Source organism: Balaenoptera borealis (genome assembly GCF_965194805.1).
Source record: "Balaenoptera borealis genome assembly, chromosome: 19".
In the NCBI taxonomy this organism is placed as follows: Eukaryota; Metazoa; Chordata; class Mammalia; order Artiodactyla; family Balaenopteridae; genus Balaenoptera; species Balaenoptera borealis.
Window position 1 is genome coordinate 29,956,140 of NC_138878.1, and position 26,942 is coordinate 29,983,081.

Consider the following 26,942-nt stretch of genomic DNA (forward strand, 5'->3'; position numbering starts at 1 on the left):
AGCATCACTATTAAAGGCATGACTATCTGCTATAGCCACTAGAGGTTCCAGACAACGTAATAACACAAGAGAAAAAAAGGAGAGGAGAGTATAATTACTGAAAGGGGGGAGACCAAGTTATATTTGCAAATGATTAAATTATCTACCTACTATACACCTAGAAAACCCAAGAAAATCAACCAAAAAAAAAAAAAAAGTTAGAATGATAAGGATGCATTCTATATTGTGGCCAATTATAAAAATAACATACAAGAAAAGCTTTCTCAAGTACCACTTAAAAAATATAATTTAAAAATATCTCATTTGCAATAGTAACCAAAAATAGTACTCCAATATGTAAAATACCCAGGAATAAACCCAGAAGGTAATAAATAGTACCTACTTGAATAAAATTACAAAACTTTCTGAGGATCATAAAAGAAAGCCTAAATAAATGTAAAGACAGATAACACTGTTAAATAAGAAAATTTATTTACCATAAGTATTTCAGTTCTTTCCAAATTACACTCTAAATTTAATGCAATAACAATTAAAATACCAAAGGGTTGGTGGAATATACAGGACACCTTGAAAAAGTGATTTTTAACTTTCTCTGTAAAAAAATTTTAAGTTGCCTTCTCAGTGCAAGAGTCAAGGAACTTCCAAAACAAAGAATAATCATGGGGGCCTTGTATTGCCAGATACTGAAAGGTATCATAAAACTCTGGTAATTAAAATGGTGTGTCAGAATAATGGACAAAACAAAGGAAACAGAATAAAAAGCAGATCTGAGTATTTTGGCATTCAATCTAGTCAATAAATGCAGTGGGGATAACTGGTTAATTGTTTAGGAGGAATTAGACATCTATCCCATATCATACACCAACTAAATTCTAGATGCATTACAAGAATTATATGAAAAAAATTAAAATGTAAAATTATTAGAAGGACGTATAAGTGACCGTTAATCTGAATAACAAAAATACGAAAGTAAAAGGCAGGCAATAAACAAATGAGGAAAAATATTTCCAGCACATGAGTAACAAATGATAATATCCCTAATCTATAAAGTGTTCTTACAAATCAATAAGAAAAGACATACATTAGCAAAATGAATGAAGGCTATATAAATAAACAAATCACAAAAGAACTGTATCTGGCCAATAAACACAATAGGAGTAAATTCAACCATACAGTACTTAGTAATTAAGAAAATACAAATTAGTTCTACAATGAGCTCCTACTCATCCCTCCCAAATTGGCAAATATTTTTATCTTATGACAGTTCCCAGTGTTGGAGAGGATGTACCAAACATGCATTCTCATGCACTGCTTGTTAGAGTGGAAACTGGCATCACCCCTCTGGGTGGCAATCTGACAATACAAGCCAAAAATCTTTACAAATGTTAACCCGACAATTCACCTTCCTTTAATTTACCCTACAGAAAATACCAGAGATTTGCGCAGAGATTTATGTGCAAAAATGGTCACTGAAGGATAATTTATAATAGCAGAAAGAAAATCCATATGATGAAATACTATACTATAATTGTAATGACATGGAAAAATATTCACAATATACTGGATACTGGTAAGTGAAAAAGACCAGAGTACAAAATATATACATTATGATTCCAATTTTTGTTTAAAATATCTCTTGTATAAATATGTATCATAAATATATTTTAGATAAAATTAGGATCATACTGCTCATATTGTATATATAATAGGCATAATAATAATATTCTAAGAAATATACTAATACAGTAAGTAACACAGTGGTTATCTCTAAAGGATTATAGGAGACTTTTTTTTCCCCGCTTGGTATTTTTCCATATTTTTAAATTTTTCTAAAATAACAAATTATGTAATCAGGAAGAAAATAGTATTCTAAATAAGAAATGCTTCACCATCTTATATGCCACACATTTTGTGGTCATACATTTACAAAGTTGCCTTTCATAAGCCACATGTGGAAAATAATTTCATTACCTACAGTCACATTCACGGTAATAATAGCTAATGCTTATATACATAGCACTTATATATGCCCATCACTATTCTAAATGCTTTACATATATTAAACCATTTAATGCTCACAACTATTATTATCCCCATTTTACAGATGAAGATTGAGGCTCAAGAAGATTAGGTGACTTGCCCAAGATTGCTCAGCTAATAAGGAAAGCTAGGGGAAAAACAAGGCAGGCTGGCCAAAATCCATGCTCTTAACCAGGACAGGTTACTGTCTCTCTTGATAAACTATACTCTAAAGCAACAAGACTGACTTATAATATAACGCCAGAACATAAGCAATCAAATAAGCACTATCCCCTTTAAAGTCGTCTCCATGGGAAACTCAACACATAGCCAAAGATGCGGTCACTGAGCATAACATTTTTGGAAAGCCTTCTTTTGACTGTCCCCAGAGGGCAGTAAACAAGTCTCCTGAAAGATGAGATTTCTTTCAAACAGCTGGGAATCATTCAGATGCAAGTCTTAAAGTGTGATTAAATTGTTTAATTCTGCTTTTGGTAACATAGCAAGAAAAATCGATTAGCTGATTTTGCTATTGTGCCCATAACTCATATCTGCTCCCAGGAACTACATTCACAAGTGGATTTTAACATTTACAATACTACATTATTGTAATTATTTGTTCACATGCCTATCTTCCAACTGAGCTAAGGTCCTCAATGGCAAAGACTGTCTCTTTTTCATCCTTGAATCTCCAGCCCCTAACACAATTCCTGGCAAAGGAAGTCCTCATTAAGAATTTCTGAATGAACTCTATGAAGAATGCCACACAAATGCTTTGAGCAATGACAATATATTCGAGAAAATAAAAATACTGCCAAGAGGGCATCAGAGTCTGTGTACAAATACATATATATGTACATGAAGACTATAATGAATAAAAAAATGAAAGTTTTAAGGAGTAACTCCTAAAATTCTGAATATCAAGGAAGACAGAACTCAGTTATAACAGGTCTTCTTAAAATAATATCTAGCTATAGCCATGTCTCACAAAACACAATGGGGGGGAGGGCGCGGAGTAGCTATGCCTCATTGTCTAAAAGGCAATCTACTGAACCAAGGAGGCAGAAATAACCATAAACTTTCTCAGATAACGATGCAAAAACACATCTGCTACACAGCAGACACCAGGATGCATCCTGCCTATGGGTTCAATCGACAAAGCACAACCTGGTGCCTGAAGTGTAAATCAAAGAAGCTTCCATCCCTGCTACTTATTGACATTTTGCTACCTGCAAATTTCTAATGTGTGCAAGATGGGCCTATCTTTATTTACAGCACAAACCACAGACGGAATGTAAAACAAGATGCTTAATAAATCCAGAAGAACGTAAAACACCAGCATAACTCAGACAGCAAGACAGACACTCACTCCTTAATTAAGTGGGTGATGTCCTGTTTAAAACAAAAAGACAACCCTGGGCTAGAGCTAAGATTAAGCACTTGGTGTTGCAGGGAAACGCCCACCATTTCCAGGGCAGAGGCTTTAAATCATGAAAAATAAACCATCTGATAGTCTGTATTCAATAGTAAGTAGGCAGTCGGGACACAGACTGATTTGGATTAACACATTTTCAGTTATAACGAGTAATTTTACAGAGGATTAGTATCTTGATGGGCTGATCAATACGAGGCACCGCTGCTATTACAGATGAAAAGAAAATTGCCCCTCTGGTAATAAAGTGTGCGTGTCTCCGTTCCCCTTCATTTGCTGAGTCCATTACTGTAATGGTTCCAGCATTAACAGCTGGGGCAATTTAAGCAGCAGGGGTCTGATGAATTTAAAAGCTGGGCACCCTGGCTACCCATCCTTTCCTTTCGGGGCTGCATATACAACCCCTCTGCCTGGCTGGTTCCAACACCAGGATCAGGTTTTACGAGAACAATGACTACGATTTCCCAATTATTTGTATCATTTATAGTGTTCCCAGCCAATCATGTGACTGAAACAAAAATTGCTCGCAGCATATTGGCTGCTGAGTCGGCGAAAAATGGCACACTATTTACCTAAATAACAAGATTGACATGACAACAGGCTGGAGCCCACGGAAACTGTAATGCCTGCATTCGTTTGCCTGGTGCTATTTTCAAGCAAAAAAAAAGAAGAAGAAGAAGAAGAAGAAAGAAAAAAAAGAAAGGAATAGCAGAACATTCGTGCTGACAGAAAAAAAAATATCATCAGCAAAATTTTCCACCTCTGTTTTCAAAAAATGGCAAACTGGGAAACAGTGAGATAAAGGACTGCTGTACATGGAAAGAGAAAATCCATATTAATGCAGCCTTGAGACTTTAATCATGCCCAATTCAGCAGAGTGAGTTAATGCTGCCACATCAGCCCATTTTATATTATTACTGGAGATATGCTGGCCCTTGAGGCTCAGCCTTGAATGATCCAGTCGCTAAATGAAGGTGACAAAGGGCAGACTTAGGGCTAATGCAGAAATCAGAGCTCTGAATTTTCTGATCACAAACAGTTATGAAAACACTCACGCACTGGCAACAAATCTCCTCCTCAGACCGGATGCAACATAATTTGGTCCTTCAAACTGAGTTTTCTATGTGGTTTCTACCAGATGTAAAGGTCTCAACCTAGACCCTTATCCACAGGGTGGTTCTTTAACATAAAAGAAGGCACGTCACTTCACAGGCAGGTCCTTTCCAAAACTACAGGGCAAATACATGATGGGCATGGCAACAGGACAGATGCTTGTAGCGTAAACAAAAACACAAGCCTATATAGGCTTTCAAACCTATGCTCAAGGTTCAGCTTTCAAACACGTGCTGGTCTTGCAGAGAAACACAATGCCAAGGGCAAATGTTTGGAGACAAGTTCCTACCAATGTACATCTTAATCTCCTGAACATGTCCTGACCCAACCCAACAGTCCCCCAGGTTCTTCCCAGCTTACACTAGAAAATCAACTAGCGAGACAATTTTGTAAGATAATCCAAAATCAGTTTATAACCAAAGGTTAATAAGTGAATGAGGTTAGCAGAACTCTAAATTCGCCTTCTCCAAACTGTGCCTTTTTTTTAAGGCTCCAAAAGTACCATCTCAACTATAAAGTTCTTTTCTTCAAGACGTTAGAAAGTCACACTTTAAAAATAACTTTAATCAAGAAATCTACCGTAATAAACTAACCGCAACAAAATACACTAAACCTGGAAGGTAAGCTAGCATTTAAAATTTGAAAGAGAATACTAGAAAACAACTGTTGAAAGTTGCATGTGTTGAAGAGTCTTGTTTCTCAAAATTAATACCTGTATCTATAGTATGCTAAGTAATTTTGAAATTCCTAAGTATTTAACCATTTTCCCTTATTTCTTTCAGGTTCTGGTTCCCTCTCTCACTGGTAGAAAGCCTAACAACCAATAACAGGCAATGCTCTTGGGAATCCATTCATTCATTTGATAAATATTTATGGAATTCTTACTATGTGCCTGGCACCATGTTAAGTACAAGGGATACAATGGTGATAACAAAAGTAAAAAGACACGGTCTCTAACTTTCTTTTAACTTTTCTTGATGCTTGCAGTCTAAATGCCAAAACCTGTATTGCTAAACTCCGCCACAATAAATCCAATCAGCAGCCAAGGAGCCAGTATGATAATTATTAAGGGTCACATGTAACATGTATCAGACTCCTGAGGCTCTCGACCATTCACTCTTCATTCAAAAGATACTTATACATTTCTTTTATGTGCAAGACCCTCTACCAGGTACACTGGAAAGATCGAAGGATGAATCAGACACCAATGCACTATCTTCAAAGAAGCTAATGATTGTTGAAAGTGTATTAAGACTTTTTTTCCAATGACAAGATTTAGTTTTCAAAACCAACACTAAGATTAAGAATGTTAAAAAACAGACCTCTATACACCTGAAACCATCACAACCTTGTAAATCAATTATAGTTGAATAAAAAAAAAAAAAAGACAAGAAAAGAAAGAAAAAGACCTGGAAATAATAGAAAGTAATAAGAGCTCACTGTGACTCAATGGTTTAACTACTCAAGGAAGGTATTTAAAGTGGTTTCAAAACTATGAGCAAATAAAACTGACCTTTCTTCTACCTAGAGAAGGCAATCAAAACTATTAAATGATGATTAAAGGCTGACCCATACTCTGGAAGAAAGATCAAGCAAAAGATAAAGATGGATTTGGGGGAAAAAACACAGAGTAGAATTTGTCAGGGGAAGTTTCAATTTTTTAAGTTCCTTGGTCATTGGTCCACCACCAAAAATGTCCTACATTTAGTTTCCTAAATTACCATCAGATAAACTGGTGAAATAATCCAGGATGGCCCATGAGGAAGGTAGGGGACAAAAGAACCTTCTCAGAACTTCACTAAAGTGCCAAACTGCAAAAAATAAAATAAATTGAGGTTAAAAAAAAAAACCCAGTGGGTACATACATAAATAACAAACTTCCTTTTATTGAGTTATTATATTTATAACTCATTACACCTTATAACTTAAGGTTTATCTTGTTAAATGATATTAAGACAATTATCACCAAAAATGGAAGCCTTTTTAAAGGATTTTTATTTGAAACAGCAGGCTTATCTATTCTGGATATATTCCTTCACTAATAAAAATATACATTTTTTTACCATTTTAATCACTTTATTATTAATTAAACAGATCAAGGGGTCATGTCATCAACATGACTTGTTGCCACTGATGATGTTGACCTTGATCACCTGGCTGAGGTAGTGACTGCCAGGTTTTCTCCACTGTAAAGTTAAAATGTACATTTCTCAAACAAAATTATTATGCTCCCATTAAGTATATAACCCTCTCAGTAATAAATTTAAAATGTTTCTATTCTCAATAATTTAAAAAATGATGATCTCACCCAAGCCAGCATAAGAACCTTTGACACTAGCTTGGAATTCAACATCCACATCTTTTCATTCCAGAACTAAAGAACAGTTCTAATATTTCTGAACAACCTCTAAAGCACAGTTTTACAGATGAGGAAACAGAGGTATAGAGAAGTTAAGTTGCTTAAAGCAAATGATGGAGCAGGATTCTATTCCGGGATCTGCCTCTAAAGCCTCACACTCTAAACCACGCTACTGTGACTAAATGGGCAATGCTGGAGTGTGGCAGAATGGAAAGTACATTCTCATCTAAAGAGGCAGCCACTGTTCAGCTCTAGTTAATGAAATGCATGCCCAGTGTTGCCAGATAGTCTAGTTTTTCAAGAAAGCCAGCCATCCAGACTTTTACGTGAAATCTCTCAACTTTTAAACATTGGAAAATAATTTGGAAACTTTCAAACACAGTTCATTTGGGCCAAATAAAACACCTTCATAGGCAGGATGAATGTGTAAGTTGTAAATCTGTGATCTCTAGTGGCCCCTATGTTTCCTTAAAAATATACATGCCAAAAATGCATACTCTGAATCTAATCATAAGGAAATATCAGACAAATAAGAATACAGGGGAACTTCCCTGGCCGTCCAGTGGTTAAGACTCTGCACTTCCACTGAAGGGGGCTCAGGTTCAATCCCTCGTCGGGAAACTAAGATCCCCGTATGCAGCACAGCAAGGCAAAAAGAAAAAAAAAAAGAATACTGGGACATTCTACAAAACAAAATAGCCTGTACTCATCACAAAGGTCAGTGCCTTACTCATCACAAATGTCAATGTCATAAAAGACTAAGAAAGGATGAGGAACCAATTTAAAGGAGATTAAAGGAGACCAGATTGAAGGAGATTAAAACAGACCAGAGACATGACAATTAAAGGTAACGTATGACCCTGGATTGAAACCTGGACCAGAAAAAAAAAAAAAAAAAAAGCTATAAAAGATATTATTAGGACAATTCGCAAAATTTAAATATGGATTTTGGATTAAATAAGAGTATTTTATCAATGTTAACTTTTTCTGAAATTGACAACTGGCTATGTTTATATATGAGAGCATCCTTGTTCTTAGGAAATACATGCTGAAGTATTTAGGGGTAAAGAGGATTGATGTCTCCAATTTACTCTGTAATAGTTCATAAAAAAATAATAATAATAGTTCATGTATTTATATGAAAGAGAGAGAGAGCTATAAAGCAAATGTAGCAAGATGTGAGCAAGTTCTGAATCTGGATGATAGGTTTGTGAAGGCTCTTTGTTCTACTCTTGCAGCTCTTCTATAAATTTTAAATCATTTCAAAATAATAAATTATATCATCTAAAAAAATATGGGGGCAGCCTTATGACAGCAAAGGGTTCTTTGGGCAACCCTCAATCAAAGCCATACCTACTCTGTCCCTGGCACAATGGCCAAACCTAATCATACTAGATTCTCACAGCAACTCACAGAAGCAGCTATTCTTGACTCCATTTTCTGGCTGGAGAAACTGAGGCACAGGGTGCCAATTCTCTGTCCAACAGCAAAAAAAATTTTAGAGGCCATGGTTCTAACTCAGCCTATCAAATACTAATCTGGACTATTCCACTACATGCCTTGTAAAAAAATTCATTTTAAAAATGCATGAATATACTTTGGTACCCTCATGTTTTAACACAAATTAAATAAATGTTATCATAAAAAGCTAACTATTTAATCCAACCTTTTTATTCACCCTCCAGACTTGGAAACTGTATAAAAGTCTATGACATAAGCAATCACAAGAAGAAAATATATTCTAACTTATTTCAAAGAGAAAAGGAAAACCAAAAGCAATTACCCATTATAGGGGTAAGAAGTTTAATTTAAAAAGCAAACAAGAGGAACTTCGCTGGTGGCACAGTGGTTAAGAACCCGCCTGCCAACGCAGGGGACACAGGTTTGATCCCTGGTCCGGGAAGATCCCACATGCCATGGGGCAACTAAGCCCGTGCGCCACAACTACTGAGCCCACGTGCTGCAACTACTGAAGTCCGTGCATCTAGAGCCCGTGCTCTGCAACAAGAGAAGCCACCACAATGAGAAGCCCGCGCACCGCAACAAAGAGCAGCCCCTGCTCGCCTCAGCTAGAGAAAGCCTGCGCGCAGCAACGAAGACCCAATGCAGCCAAAAAAAAAAGCAAACAAGAAATCTTTGTGACCTTAGGATAAGTAAAGCCTTCATCGATATGACACAAAAAGCATGAATCATAAAAAGAAATATCGATAAATTGGACCTATATCAAAACTAAACACTCCTGCTCGTCAAAAGACTATTAAGTAAACTAAAAGAATGAGAGACAATATTCACCATACATATTGCTGACAAAGGACCTATATCTAGAAAATATAAAGAACTCGTAACACTTAATATTAAGAACACAAATAACCCAACCAAAAAAAAAAAAGAGCAAAAGATCTGGACACCTCACTAAAGAAGATATATACCTGATGAACCAACACACGAGAAGCAGCTCTGCATCATTAGACATCAGAGAAATGAAAAGCAAGACCACTATAAGATACCACTTCACACCCACTTTCAAAAAGACAGTGATAACAAGTGATTGAGGATGTTAAGAAATTGGAACCCTCAAACATGAATATTAAATGGTGCATCCACATTGCAAAACAATGTCTTAGTCCATTCAGGCTGCTGTAACAAAATACCATAGACTAGGTGGCTTATAAACAGTAGAAATTTACGGCTCAGAGTCGGGAGGCTGGAAGTCCAAGATCTGGGTGCCAGCACGGCTGGGTTCTGGTGAAGACCCTCGTCTGGCTGTAGACTCCCAACTTAATGTTGTACCCTCACATGGCAGAAGGGGCAAGGGACGTCTCTCAGGCCTCTTTTATAAGGACACTAATTCCATTCCTAACCACCTAATCACCTCCAAAAGGCCCTACCTCCTAATACCATCACCTGGGGGGGTCAGAATTTCAACAAGAGAATTTTGGGGGGACACAAGCATTCAGACCATAACAAACAGTAGAGCAGTTTTTTTTTAATGTTAAATAAGCACAGATTTACCACATGACCTGGCAATTCCACTCCTAGATATCTACCTAAGAGAAATGAAAACATTTGTACATATAAAAAGTAGAACACAAACGTTCATAGCAGCATTATTCATAATAGTCAAATAGTGGAAACAACCCAACTATCCATCAACTGGCGAATGGATTAAACAAAATGTGGTACATTCATACACTGGAATAGTACATTTTTCAGTAATAAAAAGGAACAAAGTACTGATACTACAACATGGAAAAAAAGCTTTTCAAAGAGATACTCACCCTCGTTAGTCATCACTGAAATGCAAATTAAAACCACAATGAGATACCACCACACGCCCACTAGAAGGGCTAAAATTTAAAAGACGGACAATACCAAGTACTGGTGAGGCTATGGGGCAACCAAAACTCTCATAGACAGCTGACGGAAACGTAAAACGGTGTAGTGGGTTTGAATAGCATCCCCCAAAAAGATATGTCCAAGTCTTAACCACCGGTGCCTGTCAATGTGATCTTATTTGGAAAAAGGGTCTTTGCAGATGTAATTAAGTTAAGGACCTTGAGGATAATGAAATTAAGATCATCTTGGATTTAGGGTAGGTCCTCAGTGCAATGACTGGTGTCCTTATAAGAGAAAAGAGAGAGAGATTTAAGACACAGAAACACAGAGAAGGTAGCCATGGAAGACTAGAGCAGAGATTGAAGTTATACAGCCCAAGCCAAGGAATGCCTAGAGTCACCAGAAGCTGGAAGAGACCAGGAAGGATTCTCCCCTAGAGCCTTCAGAGGCCCCGTCGACACCTTGATTTCAGACATATCTCTAGAACAGTGAGAGAATACATTTTTGTTGTGTTAAGACACCAAGTTTGTGGGAACCTGTGCCAGCAGCCCTAGGAAACTAATATAAATGGGAGAATTACTTTGAAAAATTGTTTAACGGTTTCTTATATGGTTAAACACAGAACTACCATAGCACGCACCAAGTGGACTCTTGGGTATTCATCCAAAAGGAATGAAAATGCAGACTTATACGTGAATGGTCATAGCCGCTTTCTTCATAATAGCCCCAAACCAGAAACAATCCAAATGTTCAGCAACTCGTGAATGAATAAACAAATGGGCCAGAGCCACACAGTAGACAATTAATCAGCAATATAAAGGAATGAGGTACTGATACACGCAACAACATGAATCAATCTCAAAAATCATTATGCTGATTGAAAGCAGACAGGCCCAAGAATACATACAGTATACTTCCACCTATATGAAGTTCTAGAAAATACAAACTACTTCATCTACAGTGAGAGAAAACCTATCAGTGGTTGCTTGGGAACCAAGAGGAGGGAAGAGACTGACTGCAAACCAGCAAGAAGAAACTGTTAGAAGGGATTAAAATGTTCTCTGTATCAACTGTGGTGGTGGTTCCACAGGTGTTTTTATCCATCAAAACTCATCAAATTGTACACTAAACGGATGCACATTATGGTATGTAAATTACACCTCCTTTAGAAAAAGAGAAGATAATTCATGAGTAAATGAACATTTTATCGTTTTATATTTAAGATTTAAAACTTAATTTCCTATACTTTGTTCCAGCCAGTAATATTTCATAAATAAATTTTAAATAAAGATCAAAGAAATTTTTAAAGTAAACAGGCAGACAACTTGCTGTATCATTTCAACATGTTTTACAAGCAGAAAATGGAAAAAAAGCTTTGGAGTCAGAAAACCTCGTTTCACAGAGCAACCAAGTGGCCTTGGGCAAGTTATAACTTCTACAAGCCTCCATTTCAACATCCATCAAGTGTGAATGACATTAACAACTACCTCACAGGCAACAGTTAGGGTTTCAATAGAATAAAAGCTCCTTTGTGCAGGGATTCTATCTTAGCCAAAATCAGAATCCCTGTGTCTGGCAAATAATAGGTGCTAAATAAGTCTTTACAGAAGAAATGAATAACTTTCATTGTAAACCCAAAAGGTAAGAAAGACATCACACACAATACCACCGTGTGACAGCTGTTTCTTGGAACTGCTGTAGACTAATGCAGAAGGATCTTTCCCCTTTGTACCCATCTTTATATACTGCCTTTATCACATACAGACTCAAGCATGGAAACTTCAGGTCCCTGGTGAAACTTTGTTATAACTCGGGTCATAATAGAGCACATTTTATGTTTTAACTCCATAGAGGTATTGCCCTAAGACAAAGTGAGTTCACTTGTAGGACTCTAAGTTCTATGAGAGCACAAACAGTGTCTATTTCATTTACCAATGGTTCTCACGTCCTATAATTGCCTGATACAGAGTGAGCAACAAATAGCATGTGTAAAGGCCCTGTAACCACATAAAGCACAGGACAGAGGGACTTCTAAGAAGGCCAAAGTGGCTGATGGGCAGAGAGCAGAGAGGGTGTCATGTCTACTGAGGCTGTGGATGAGGCAAGTAGGGTCTAGACCATGCAAAACAGTGTAGGGCATGTGAAGTTTCCTCTTTATCCTAAGAGCAACAGAAAACCATGATAGGTTTTTTTTTTTTTTTTGGTTGCACTGCGAGGCTTGCCGGATCTTAATTCCCCAACCAGGGATTGAACCCAGGCCACCACAGTGAAAGTGCCTACTCCTAACCACTGGACTGTCAGGGAATTCCATGAAATATTTTTAAACAGGTGGTTGGCAGAGGATGTAGGAAGGAAAGGGCCATGATTAGATTTGCATTTTGAAAAGCTCACACACCACAGTGTAGAGAAGAGTCTTGTGTGGAAGGAGGGACAGAAGGGGAGCAAGGAATGTTTGGGTGTAGAGTGAATATAGACCAATAAGGAGACTACTGGAACGGTCCATTGAAGAGGTAATGGTAGCTTGGTCCAAGGTGGTGAAGATGGAAACAAGTGACCAGATTACCAATATATTTAGACAAATCAATAGGACTTGATTTGCAGAATGAGGGAAACACTCAATTCTTCTGAGCCTCAAGTCTTCATCTGTAAAACAGGACTCTTGATACTCCACCTGTATAATATCTATCTTGCAATCTGTTGCGATAAGAATATGAAATAATATAAATATTATGAAAACGCAAAGCCTGACACGTAATAAATGCTAAAAAAAAAAAGAAAAATTCTATGACTATTATTATTGTAATCTCATGGAAGAGCAAATGCTACAGGGTGAACCCCAAAAGTAGAAAATGGGATTGTAGTTAAAGATCCATATCCGCTGGGCCGAAGACACAACAAAAACAACTGTTCCAAATACACACATCTGACCGCACAGATTATTTCACCTAAACGGATGTCAGTCCTCAGAAATCATTACCGAAGAGGAAAGCACAACTGATATGATCACAGGCATCTGAGAGTCCGGTAAACTGAGGCACAAGGGTAGCTACAAATTTAACCAAGGAATGAGGTGCAGAAGCAGGACAAGGAAATGCTGTCTTGATTCTCATGTGAGCTGGTCCAACAGGACCAGGCCTGCATCCCGAGCAGCACGAATTTAGAGCCCCCGAAGTCTCTGGCTCCCTTGCTGACAAGGCCTTGTCATCCCTTGGCTTAAGACCGTGGGTCCGCTTGCCTTTCAACCAAGCCCTTCCGGTTCCCAGCCCCCAGCTACAAGTGCCCGAAAGATCCCAGACTCCGGAGAGCCCGACATACCTTAGCTTCGCGCTCTCGTTCCTCGGCTGTCGGGGTCCGCTTCATGCTGCCGATATAGCAGCCTTCGCCACTGCTAGTCGCGTACATTCCTCGCCCTACACCCCGCCTCCTCCATGTAGTTCTCTCTGCGTCTTGTTCCCGCCTGCCGCCATTCTCCCTCGGAGCCGCGGGAACTACCACTCCCAGGATGCACTGCGGCGACGCCGGAATGCGCCTCGGGGTTGGGAGCAAGAGAATTTCCCAGGTCCGACAGCTGGGCAAGCGTAGTCCCCTGCGCAGCGAGCAGGCGTGCTAGGGCCCGAAGAGAACTACATTTCCCAGGAGGCAACGGGGCCGGCCATGTTTTTCCCGTGCTCCTCTCGGCCGGCCGCCCCACACGCCGTCGGCGCTATAGCAACGGTAGCTAGCGGCGGGGAGAGAGTGGCGGTGAGTACTCCCGGGGAATAGATGGGGCGCAGGTTGCTGCCCCTCTACCTGCAGCACGGGCCGGGGTCCTGGGGTCTGCTCTACGGCCTGGAGAAGCCCTGGAGTTCTGCTCGCGTGAAGAGAAGCCAGGCTTGAGACACCTCCACCTCCTCAGGCCCGAATCACAGCCCGCCCATTGTCCCCACCCCCAGCACCGGTTTGAAATTTTCTGTCCCAGCCCTAAACCCTAGCTGATGAGCGTTGAGGCTAATTTCCGTGCTTCTCCAGGTCCTTCTTCAAGTAGAAGGTCACACAAACAGTTCGCTTATTTGCCCTGGATTAGGAGTTGGTTGGGAAACCCTAAGCCTCTTGAGTGACCTATTGTTTGCTGAATTTTTACAGTTATTTGTTTATCGTGATGACCCCATAGCCTCTTAACTCCATGAAGGTGGAGACTTTGTTTACTATTTTAGTCTCAGTGCCAAGTATTCATTTATTCATTCCATAAACATTAGTGTTGGCGCCCACCCTGGGCCAGGCGCTGTTCCCGACCAGCTGTGAACAGGACTGATGCCGGTCTCAAGATGCTTACACTCTATTAGTGAAGAGGAAGTAGTAATGAACCAGTAAGTTAGATAATTGCAGATCGAGATGATTGCTGTAAAAGAAATAAACAGCGCTGTAATTGGAAGAGTATTCTAACATAGGATGCTCAGGGAAGGCCTCTCTGAAAAAGTGACGTTTCAGCTGAGTCCCAAAGAATGAGGAGCCAGCTAGTGCAAAGGCCTTGAGCAAGACAAGGGTACCATGGATTTGAAGAACCTAGAGAACAGTGTGAGTGGCACACAGTGAGCCAGGAGAGGTCGCATGACACGGTGTTGGTGAGGCATCGCAGCACCGTGCAAGGTCTCTCAACCTCGACGCTATTAACATCTGGGGCCAGATAATTCTTTTTTTGTGGTTCCTGTGCGTTATAGGATAGTTAGGATCATCTCTGGCCTCTAGATGCCAGTAACACTGGTCCCCTGCTTCCCAGCTGTGACAGTCAAAAATAGGATCAGACAGCTACTTCTTAGATGTGTGACGTTGGGCAAGTTACCTAAGTTGTGTATCAGTTTCTTCATTTGTAAAGTAGGAAACATTTTGAGTAACAACCTCACAAGGATATTGTGAGATATTTAATTAATTCACATAAGCAGAGCACTTAGAAGAGTGCCTGGCACGTTTTAGTAAGCATTCAATAAATGTTAACACCATCATCATCATCATTGTTATTATGAAAGCCACCATAGCTCTATCATGGAAAAGTTATCATTTTCACAAGTGTCCTCTGTTTAAACTTCTTGCTAATTTGGTTCCTAAATTGACCTCTCCTGTGGCAGTGTTTCCAAAAGAAGTAGATGATCTCCCAGGCATATGTCTATTAGTTGTTTATGTCACAGTAAAAATGCACTGGTCTGAAATCTTTGATGAGTTATAATAAAAGTTATTAACCTTCTCTCTAAAAGATGATGCATGTATACATATGCATACAAGATTTTGGAAACCATCTCTGGCTCCACAGACCCTGAAGCCCCAAGGACTCCGTTCATTCATTCATTCATTCAACAACTATTTAGTGAATGCCAGCTATGCACCCAGCTCTGTGCCAGCCTCTGAGAATACAGAGGTAAACGAGACAAATCAGCTTGCTACTCTCTCAGACTTTACATTCTAGGACCAATGTGCTAGAGATTGGGAACCTCTGCCTTAGGACATCTTCATTGTCCTAAGTTTTTTGCATTACTAAACATTGCATGGACCACTCACATCCGCATATAAAACTAAGTTACTGTGATGCATCTCTGTAAAGAATAGAAACTGTAAAAATGCCAGAATTAGCTAGACAGCATGTATGTGGAGGTAGGAAGCCCTACCTAGGAGGTAGGGACCTAGGCCTCATGGCAACAAAGGACACAACAAAAGCAAACCCAGCTGGTGAATTTATGAAACCTCTTTCAGAAAACTTGGAACTACCCACTCCTTTGTGCATCAAGCTGAAGATTAAAATTCAAGTGATATTAACATCCCAGGCAAATGTGCTAAATGCCTTTAATTTACCATCTCACTTACCTTTAAAATAACTCTGTGAGATAGGAATTGTTTTCTCCATTTTTTAAATTAAGGAGCTGAAACTCAGCGAGATTAGGTGACTTTACCGGCCAGTAAGTAATAGAAACAACCATTTGAATCAAGTTCCTGACTTGAGTTTTTTCCAAGTACCTGCTTTCTTTGGGGAGCAGAGAAGGGGATGGAGGATGGAGAGGAGGTATTTCTTAAATTTGGGGGAGTTTGTTTTTGTTTCAGATAGAGGAAGAAGAAGAAGAGAAAAGGAAGAATGATAATCTTACCTCATTTCCTAAGCAAACTATAGGAAATATACTGTTGAAAGGACCACTGGCTCCATGATTGAATGTAGTATTACTTTTAAAATAGAAGCTTTCATCTTCTTCAAGCAGCACATGTGGGCAATAAGATGTCCATTAAAGTTCTAGTGCCTTATTCATTTTATTTGGTTCATTCCATTGCATAGTTAATGTTACAACTTGGAAAGATTTTATTTGAATTTTCTTTTCTCCACAGATACGCAATGTCTGGTCCAACTGATGAGACTGCAGGAGACCTGCCTGTGAAAGATACAGGTCTAAATCTCTTTGGAATGGGAGGGTTACAAGGTACAGCCAGCTGTTATTTATTACCATTATGAACTTTGATCAGTAACTTCTTTACTTTTAATTTAAAGTATTTCTGATATTCGTACCAACAAAGCCATTTAAGTAACTATATAGTCTTGATTGGACTAAACAAGAAGATGGAGAATTTAGAACAACATATGGTATTTTACTGCCTGCATCAATTATCAACAGCTCATAGAAAATGTAAAATCCCCCTCTGTTCTGATAAAGAATTGTTATAAATCATCTTCTTAAAATTCCACACATCAGTAGAAACGACACAGAGAGTACCAAGCCTCCAAACCAAATTGCCTGGTTTAAATCACATTCGCCATTAAAATGTTTCTTTAGGCTTAAATTTTATATGGGAGGAAATGCCATATTTAAAAATTTTTGCCTTTCAAGTAGAGTATCTCAAAATGGTTTGTTTAGCCAAGTGATATTGACTTTGTTTTATCAAATTAATACACGTTAGAGGTTTTCTTTGTCCTTTTATCACTTAGTGGTTGCTACAGAGCTAAAAAGCACTTTCAAATTGAGAAAGAAAAGGACTGCTTTAAGGAACAATATAGAGTGTAGAGCTGTGTTTTTGTTTGTGTGTACAGTGTGTCAGCCATTCTGTCATGCCATAGCATTTGTCATTGAGAAGGCTGTGATGTAAAATATATTCCACTAAGGCTTCTTCATACACTTGTTAATCAAAACACTGCAAGTGGCCACCTTGAACTACCACAGAAAAAGATAAATTTGACTATACAGCTTTTATTGTTAAAAGTAAAAAGAACGGGGGATGTGGGGATATATGTATACGTATAGCTGATTCACTTTATTATACAGCAGAAACTAACACAACATTGTAAAGCAATTATACTCCAATAAAGATGTTAAAAAAAAAGTAAAAAATAAAAAACAAGAAAAATTTTAAAAAGTAAAAAGAATGTATAAGCTTTGCTTTAGATCTTTGGTGGAGTATCAGGGATTAAAATACAAATAATTTTAAGTGTACAAGGCTATTTTTTAGTATTTGATACCCTAAGTTCAATTCTTGCCCTCAGTAACCTCCTCATAGGGCTTTAATCTTTGTCCATTTGTTCCTTGTTTCTTTTGGAGGACTGTTGAAAATTGACCAGCTTCCCAGGAAAATATCAAATTTAAGCATATGTAAAAAAAATATACACACCTGCTAAAAGGTGTAAAAGTTCTTTAAAAATATGTGATAGCTTATAAATGATTTGTGAAGGTTTTTGTTTGCTTGGTCTTGCAGATTTTATTGTTTATTTTCTATAAGCCATAGCTCAGAAAAATATCTTAATCATATTGTTATTGTTATAACTCTTACCTTTGAAAAAAAATACTTCCAGATACCCTGACTTTTTATTTAGTTTTTTCAACATTCAGCATATAAATTGAAAAGTCTTTATTGGATCAGAGTTGCATCTTTCATTCTTATTTGATGTAAGTTCTGTCTTACATTGTTATTTGAATACATTTTTTGACTGGAAACGATTGTTGCTCAAATCCTTAATATTGCATATAAAGTATTAATAGCAAAGACTTTTGTTCTTACCTCCAGTCAGTGGCGTGAACAATGCTATAACATTTTCTAAAGCAGTCTTAATTGTAGGTCACAAAGAAAAAAACCTGAGATGAGTGCATCAGAGATTATGTTAATATCAACAGTTATTGTTTTTAGAGGCTATTTTAAGTAATCCTCCTATTAATTACCTTGGCATTTTTGCAGAAACTTCAACAACACGGACAATGAAGTCTCGCCAGGCAGTGTCACGTATCAGTCGTGAGGAACTGGAAGACAGATTTTTGCGTTTGCATGATGAGAACATTTTACTTAAACAGCATGCCCGCAAGCAAGAGGATAAAATTAAAAGGTTATGATAAAAAGCTTTTAGCTTTTTTTTCCTGACTCTGTAAAGTTTGGAGGATATGCTTTTCTATAAACTTAATTGAAAACCCCACCTTGAATCTTTTTCGGAGCAAGGCAGGTTATAAATCAGTACAGTTTTTAAAAATGGAAAATCTTACAAACTAGGATAATAAACCAAGAAGATTATGAGTGTTTATTATGTCTGAAGTTGCCATTTGAAAGAAAGAGCTAATAGCTATGAGTGCCATGAGTGTATCATATCTCTAAATAACTTTTGCTCTAATTTTTATAGTTTAATAAGCAAATGGCCAAAACATCTGTTTTCTAAACGTCTTGATTTTAAAATGAAAGTTTTAAAAAGTAAGTAGCTATTCTAACTTGTTAGGATGCATGTTCCTTTAAGATTTGGGGTTTACTAATGAGAACATCACTTCACTATCTGGAACATATTTTACTTTGCTTGGATTAATCTAGAATCTGTATTTATTTCAAAGAATCTATTGTTTCTGAGGAAACAGGGTCACTTTTGTATGCAAAAAATTTCTGCAGGGATTATTTCTTAAGAGTAGATAGCTTTCATTCCTTCTTGTTCAGGAACAGTGACTGTCTTCTGAATGTGTGGCATTAAAAGTTCATTCTCATTTGTGAGCATCAACAGATCTGTATTCGTATTCATGTTCTAGGTTCAATGGAAAGGTGAGACAAGGATTGAACAAAGAAGATAGGGGGTTTTTCTTCCGCTTGGAACTTAGCCTCTAAAGGAGTGATTCTAGTCAGTTTCTATTCTGTGGACTTTGTTTTAATGACCCACTGACCTGCTTTGTGCAGAGCTTTTACTTTGAGTTGGTTTTTGAGTCGTGATGATGGCTTTTTTCAAGACTCACTTGCCTGTTTCTTTTTCTGACCACTAACACAGCCGTCTCCCTGTCTGAATTGGCATTTAGTCTGTGACCACTGAAGAGTTTTTTTCCTTTGTAAACCTAATTGGTCAGTAAAAGAATTAAATTCACAGCCTTGACCTCATTAGTAATTTGTCCTAGCCAGAAAATAGAAAACAACTTAATAATGAGCTATGTAGTTTAATAGAAAAAGGACTGGGCTAGGAGTCAAGTGGTGTACATGTGTTCTTTGTCTCTCTGCCACTCGCCTATGGTATGTTCAAGCCATTTAACCTCCTGGAATTTTATTTTACTCAGCCCTGAGGGTAGTGATCCAATGACCACTATGACCCAAAGCTCTAATTTCCTTCTCAGGTTCACACCACTGACACTACCTAGATACATGGATAGAACTACCTTTAAATTTATCCTTAAGATGTAATTAGAATCACTTACTTTAGTATGAATGTAGATTTGATAAACCACCTTTCTAAAGAAGTACTCAAACTTTACCCGATCACTTATTTCATTAATATAAAATAATCAAATGAAAATTATTGCTATTAACGGACAAAAAGATGCAATCTTACCTTTCTTGGCAAAGTTTACTTGCATATCTTTGAAGGAATTTTAAGGCTGTCTATGGATGTGCCCTTCTTGCCTTAAAAATTGGAGTTGTTTGTTTTTCTCTAGATGATGACTGCTTTTTCACATTAAATCTGTCTTTTTTTTTTTTGCTTCAAACTTTTATTTTTTAACATCTTTATTGGAGTATAATTGCTTTACAATGCTGTGTTAGTTTCTACTGTATAACAAAATGAATCAGCTATACATATACATATATCCCCATATCTCCTCCCTCTTGCATCTCCCTCCCACCCTCCCTATCCCACCCCTCTAGGTGGTCACAAAGCACCGAGCTGATCTCCCTGTGCTATGTGGCTGCTTCCCACTAGCTATCTATTTTACATTTGATAGTGTATATATGTCCATGCCACTCTCTCACTTCATCCCACCTTACCCTTCCCCCTCCCCCATATCCTCAAGTCCATTCTCTACCTCTGCGTCTTTATTCCTGTCCTGCCCCTAGGTTCTTCACAACCATTTTTTTTTTTTAGATTCCATATATATGTGTTAGCATATGGTATTTGTTTTTCCCTTTCTGTCTTACTTCACTCTGTATGACAGACAGGTCCGTCCACCACACTACAAACAACTCAATTTCATTTCTTTTTATGGCTGAGTAATATTCCATTGTATATATGTGCCACATCTTCTTTATCCATTCATCTGTCAATGGACACTTAGGTTGCTTCCATGTCCTGGCTATTGTAAATAGTGCTGCAATGAACATTGTGGTACATGACTATTTTTGAATTATGGTTTTCTCAGGGTATATGCCCATGGTGGGATTGCTGGATCGTATGGTAGTTCTGTTTTTAGTTTTTTAAGGAACCTCCATGCTGTTCTCCATAGTGGCTGTATCAATTTACATTCCCACCAACAGTGCAAGAAGGTTCCCTTTCCTCCACACCCTCTCCAGCATTTATTGTTTGTAGATTTTTTGATGATGGCCATTCTGACTTGTGTGAGGTGATACCTCATTGTAGTTTTGATTTGCATTTCTCTAACGATTAGTGATGTTGAGCATCCTTTCATGTGTTTGTTGGCAATCTGTATATCTTCTTTGGAGAAATGTCTATTTAGGTCTTCTGCCCATTTTTGGATTGGGCTGTTTGTTTTTTTGATATTGAGCTGCTTGTAAATTTTGGAGATTAATCCTTTGTCAGTTGCTTCATTTGCAAATATTTTCTCCCATTCTGAGGATTGTCTTTTCGTCTTTTTTATGTTTTCCTTTGCTGTGCAAAAGTTTTTAAGTTTCATTAGGTCCCATTTGTTTATTTTTGTTTTTATTTCCATTTCTCTAGGAGCTGGGTCAAAAAGGATCTTGCTGTGATTGATGTCATAGAGTGTCCTTCCTATGTTTTCCTCTAAGAGTTTTATAGTGTCTGGCCTTACATTTAGGTCTTTAATCCATTTTGAGTTTATTTTTGTGTATGGTGTTAGGGAGTGTTCTAATTTCATTCTTTTACATGTAGCTGTCCAGTTTTCCCAGCACCACTTATAGAAGAGGCTGTCTTTTCTCCATTGTATATTCTTGCCTCCTTTATTAAAAATAAGGTGACCATATGTGCGTGGGTTTATCTCTGGGCTTTCTATCCTGTTCCATTGATCTATATTTCTGTTTTTGTGCCAGTACCATACTATGTTGATTACTGTAGCTTTGTAGTATAGTCTGAAATCCAGGAGCCTGATTCCTCCTCCATTTTTCTTTCTCAAGATTGCTTTGGCTATTCGGGGTCTTTTGTGTTTCCATACAAATTGTGAATTTTTTTGTTCTAGTTCTGTGAAGAATGCCATTGGTAGTTTGATAGGGATTGCACTGAATCTGTAGATTGCTTTGGGTAGTAGAGTCATTTTCACAATGTTGATTCTTCCAATCCAAGGACATGGTATATCTCTCCATCTGTTTGTATCATCTTTAATTTCTTTCATCAGTGTCTTATAATTTTCTGCATACAGGTCTTTTGTCTCCTTAGGTAGGTTTATACCTAGGTATTTTATTCTTTTTGTTGCAATGGTAAACGGGAGTGTCTCCTTAATTTCTCTTTCAGATTTTTCATCATTACTATATAGGAATACAAGAGATTTCTGTGCGTTAATTTTGTATCCTGCTACTTTACCAGATTCATTGATTAGCTCTAGTAGTTTTCTAGTGGCATCTTTAGGATTCTCTATGTATAGTATCATGTCATCTGCAAACAGTGACAGTTTTACTTCTTCTTTTCTGATTTGGATTCCTTTTATTTCTTTTTCTTCTCTGATTGCTGTGGCTAAAACTTCCAAGACTTTCTTGAATAATAGTGGTGAGAGTGGACAACCTTGTCCTTGTTCCTGATCTTAGAGGAAATGGTTTCAGTTTTTCACCATTGAAAACGATGTTGGCTGTGGGTTTGTCATATATGGCCTTTATTATGTTGAGGAAAGTTCCCTCTATGCCTGTTTTCTGGAGGGTTTTTATCATAAACGGGTGTTGAATTTTGTCAAAAGCTTTTTCTGCATCTATTGAGATGATCATATGGTTTTTCTCCTTCTAATTTGTTAATATGGTTGATCACATTGATTGATTTGCGTATTTTGAAGAATCCTTGCAGTCCTGGGATAAACCCCACTTGATCATGGTGTATGATCCTTTTAATGTGCTGTTGGATTCTGTTTACTAGTATTTTGTTGAGGATTTTTGCATCTATGTTCATCAGTGATATTGGCCTGTAGTTTTCTTTCTTTGTGACATCTTTGTCTAGTTTTGGTATCAGGGTGGAGCTGGCCTTGTAGAATGAGTGTGGGAGTGTTCCTCCCTCTGCTATATTTTGGAAGAGTTGAGAAGGGTAGGTGTTAGCTCTTCTCTAAATGTTTGATAGAATTCGCCTATGAAGCCATCTGGTCCTGGGCTTTTGTTTGTTGGAAGATTTTTAATCACAGTCTCAATTTCAGTGCTTGTGATTTGTCTGTTTATATTTTCTGTTTCTTCCTGGTTCAGTCGCAGAAGGTTTTGCTTTTCTAAGAATTTGTCCATTTCTTCCAGGTTGTCCATTTTATTGGCATATAGTTACTTGTAGTAATCTCTCATGATGCTTTATATTTCTGCAGTGTCAGTTGTTACTTCTCCTTTTTCATTTCTAATTCTATTGATTTCAGTCTTCTCCCTTTTCTTCTTGATGAGTCTGGCTAATGGTTTATCAATTTTGTTTATCTTCTCAAAGAACCAGCTTTTAGTTTTATTGATCTTTGCTTAAATCTATGTCTTTCTTTTGAATGTAATCTCTATCTGTTTGAAAGTCTTTGTGTAACAGAAGATTCAGATATTTAGGTTGACATCTCATTTAAATGGCTACCATCTTTCTATGGATAAGCCATTTGGTGGGGCTCAGGGTCCTAAAGGGCTAGGTAGAGTGTGTGGCTCTGTTGGGCTATGATACCTGCCCAGATTCCTCAATGATATATCCTTCTCTGGATTAGGTGGAAAAGGAACTAATCCATTGATTACTTTACTAGGGTGTTTGTGGTACTCTTGGATCTTGGTTTTTATTATCCTATATCCCTTATAAAGCATGTTTAATGGATGTGCCTCAAGGGAAAAAGAAAACAATCTTAACTGATTATGTTATGCATAGCTTTCCCCTGATGCCGCATGCTGTAGACCGAGTAGCCAGAAGTGTAGATAGACATGTATTACTACTGCTTTTACAGAGGACTCTGCTTAGGGCAAAAAAAGGTTGTTCTTTGACATCCCAAAGCTATTAAGGGGTTTTTTTATTTCACTTTTGTTCTCCTAAGTAAAAGCTTCTGTCCATAACCATGCTAAAATAAAGCAAAACCCCGTTTAAAGAAAAATGAAGTGTGTTTTTATTTTCAATCTCCTGTCTGGGTCTTTATAAAAATAGATTCACTATAAACTAGAATCAGCTATTGAAGATGTGCGACCAATTTTGTAAAGTCTTGAACTTGTGTCTCTCATCAAAGCCACCTTTTCTTTCTTGTACTGCCAAGATTTTTCCATTCACTGTCAAGCATGTTTTCCGTACGTGTATATTACATCACCCCCATGTGCCCTTTCTGTCTTTTGTTCTGTCTAACCAGTTTTTATCAAAACTTAAAAGAATCAAAGGTATAAACTCCTGAGATGTCAAAAGCACAATGTATGTCTAAATTTAAAAGTACCATTGAAATAATACATTCTGTACCTAATTAAGTTCTACCATTAAACAGGCATGTTTCTTGAGCACTAAGCAACATTTAATGGTGCATTTGGGCTTCTTTTGAATTTTTCATTGGGCTTTTAATATGTATGTATCTATGCATTTTAACATTTTTATATTTGTAATACGTCTTAATCCTAGAGAAACTGAAAACAATACATCACCTAAATGCTGCATAGTCTTAATACAATTTTGAAAAGTTTTAACTTACTGTGGCTTGCAGATATAACCCACCATATCCACAATCTGTAGCTACATTTAAGTGCATACAGCATTCCTACATAAGGTCATGCGTTAAAAATTGCATTTGAGGAACATATGGAGTAAATATGTGTCCTCTCTTTACTAACCTTAAATGATAAGCCTTAGGAAACTGTTATTTGTCAGTGCTATAAAGCAGATTGTTGCCCAGTGGTTTCAATTATCATCAAAGGATTCTTCACAGGCAGTAATAGTTACATCAAAACCTGAAATTTATTATTCAGGTTCTGCACTGAAGTCTTCACAGTGATTATGTTCCTTTCAACAGAATGCATTTTATGCTGACTTCTCACATTCCTTTTCATCTTTTTATTATTTCCCTAGAATGGCCACCAAGTTAATACGGCTAGTTAATGACAAGAAAAGATATGAACGGGTTGGTGGCGGCCCCAAGCGGCTGGGAAGAGATGTGGAAATGGAAGAAATGATTGAGCGGCTGCAAGAGAAAGTTCATGAGCTTGAAAGACAAAACGAAGTCCTCAAAAACAGACTAATTTCAACCAAACAGCAACTTCAGATCCAGGGTCACAGGCAAACTCCATACAGTTATGTGCAATCTCGCGTTAACACTGGGCGTAGAAAAGTGAATGAATATGCAGGCTTACAGGAATGCCCCAGGAAAGGTAAACTAAAGCTTACGTTAAATTCTAAATTTAAGTTAATAACTTGTCTTACACACACATACGTACATACCCACAGAGTTTTATTTCTGTACTATTCTTGTTTTTGAGTGTCTTTAGAAAGAGAGAAATCATTTTTTGACTTTTTGATAAAATCACATTAACATGAAGATCATTTTATATAAGAATCACTAGATCATGCTCAAATTTGTCTAGTGAAACATTGAACATAACTATTCATCCTAACTAATAAAAGAAGCATGTATGAAACTACATAAATTATGGGTTTAGTTTAGTTTGAGTTGGTTTTTTTATATTATGGATGGAAATCTCGTTGACTCAGGCAAATAGAGAAACCACTAATTTGCCCATATGGTCACACTGTTGTTCTGAAGGATCACACTTAGGTTCTTCGTCCAAAGGCCTTCTATAAATTTTACAGAATTGTTTAAATCTTCCTCATGGTGTGGAGGCAGCTTGACAGTGGAGTGTGCACTTAACTAGGCGTTTAAAAAGTTGGGTTCTTGCTCCTCTGCTTGCTGTCTGGTGACCTTGGACAAGTCTTCTAATCATTCTGAACTTGAGTTTTCTTTACACATAAAATAAAAGGATTTGAGCAAGCAACCATAAAGGTCTCTTCCATCTTCAAAAAATGATCATTGGTCAATCACTTTTCTCATCTTGAAAATGAATCACCTAAAACCTACCCAGCTTACAAAGCAATTCAATTGAATATAGAAGACTCAATACTGTAGACAGAACCTAAGTATTTCTATTGAAAATTCCCAATTCCCTCCACCCACAGACAAACTTTATTTATAATGAAGCAAAAAGTCAATAAATATTTTAAGGAATACTTTTTTCATTTCAACTACTAGGGAAGGAAATAGAATTTTAGTTCTAGTTCATCTTTGCTTGGAACGTGCTCCACTTAAAGACCAAACATTTTTAGGGAAATAAAAAAATCATGTAAAACTTTCAATTCATTGAGGGAACAAAAAACACCATCTGAACAGAAAAAGAGAAAAATTTGTTCTATTTTTCTCTTCAAGCCAAAATGTTAACACTATATGTTCCCTAGACAGAGTTCCTTTGAAGTCAGTAAGGCCTCCACGGTAGGCAGGAGGCAGCTCCAGGATAAAAGAGCTTGGCTACTCCTAGCTATGTGAGATTGGCAGTAGGCTTTGAATATAACCAAAGTAATCATAATGAATTATAAATCAAAAATACATTCTGCCGCTAATTAACATTTTGTGTGGAAGAGAGCACTTGACTTCCCAGAGCCTCATTTTCCACATCTGTAAAATGGAATGATAACACCAGATTAGAAGAAAGGTCAGGAGATGGTAGATCCACAACAATATATTTTACCTTTAAATAGTCATTTATCCTCTCTGAACCTTAGTTTTGTCATCTGTGACTACAGTTGGGCAAGATGATCCCTGTGGTCTGCAAGGTCTTTTATGCTAAATAAAAACGATGCCCAAATATTAGATTAACATGGCAAGCTAATCTAATGCTATGAATTGCTGTTTAAATAGAAGAGTTTGATGGAAGTTTCTCCTTGTAGAAGAGCCACAGAACAGAAGAGCCTTTAAAATGTTACTTACATAGATTAAATTTCTCCTTATATTTACACTGTTAGTAATTCAGAACTTTTTCATTGTTTGGTACAGAATCTAGGACATAGAAGTTGCACAAAGGATTAAATAGTAATGAATACTTTCCTAACTTTTATCTTTCTGTGTAAACCTGAGGCATCATTATCAAGATCGCTACCTTAGTAGC

The 26,942-nt window shown here is 37.4% G+C and overlaps 2 protein-coding genes across 7 annotated transcripts in view; one reads left to right on the plus strand and one right to left on the minus strand.

Moving 5' to 3' along the window:
- The window catches only part of FTO (FTO alpha-ketoglutarate dependent dioxygenase), a 374,801-nt gene extending 361,055 nt beyond the window's left edge, over positions 1–13,746 (minus strand). The window contains exon 1 of one of the 3 annotated variants that reach the window (XM_082366673.1): positions 13,575–13,746. In XM_082366673.1, the coding sequence (XP_082222799.1) occupies positions 13,575–13,661 (87 nt within the window). In that variant the 5' untranslated portion in view covers positions 13,662–13,746. The remainder of the gene's footprint in view (positions 1–13,574) is intronic. The other 2 variants (XM_082366672.1, XM_082366671.1) reach the window with 2 other exon arrangements.
- A 136-nt stretch (positions 13,747–13,882) lies between these two features.
- RPGRIP1L (RPGRIP1 like) overlaps positions 13,883–26,942 on the plus strand; it is a 103,306-nt gene continuing 90,246 nt past the window's right edge. For 3 of the 4 annotated variants that reach the window (XM_082366610.1, XM_082366609.1, XM_082366611.1), the window contains exons 1-4: positions 13,883–14,000; positions 16,602–16,693; positions 18,435–18,579; positions 24,859–25,157. In XM_082366610.1, coding sequence (XP_082222736.1) covers positions 16,609–16,693; positions 18,435–18,579; positions 24,859–25,157 — 529 coding nt within the window. In that variant the 5' untranslated portion in view covers positions 13,883–14,000; positions 16,602–16,608. The remainder of the gene's footprint in view (positions 14,001–16,601; positions 16,694–18,434; positions 18,580–24,858; positions 25,158–26,942) is intronic. The other variant, XM_082366608.1, reaches the window with a different exon arrangement.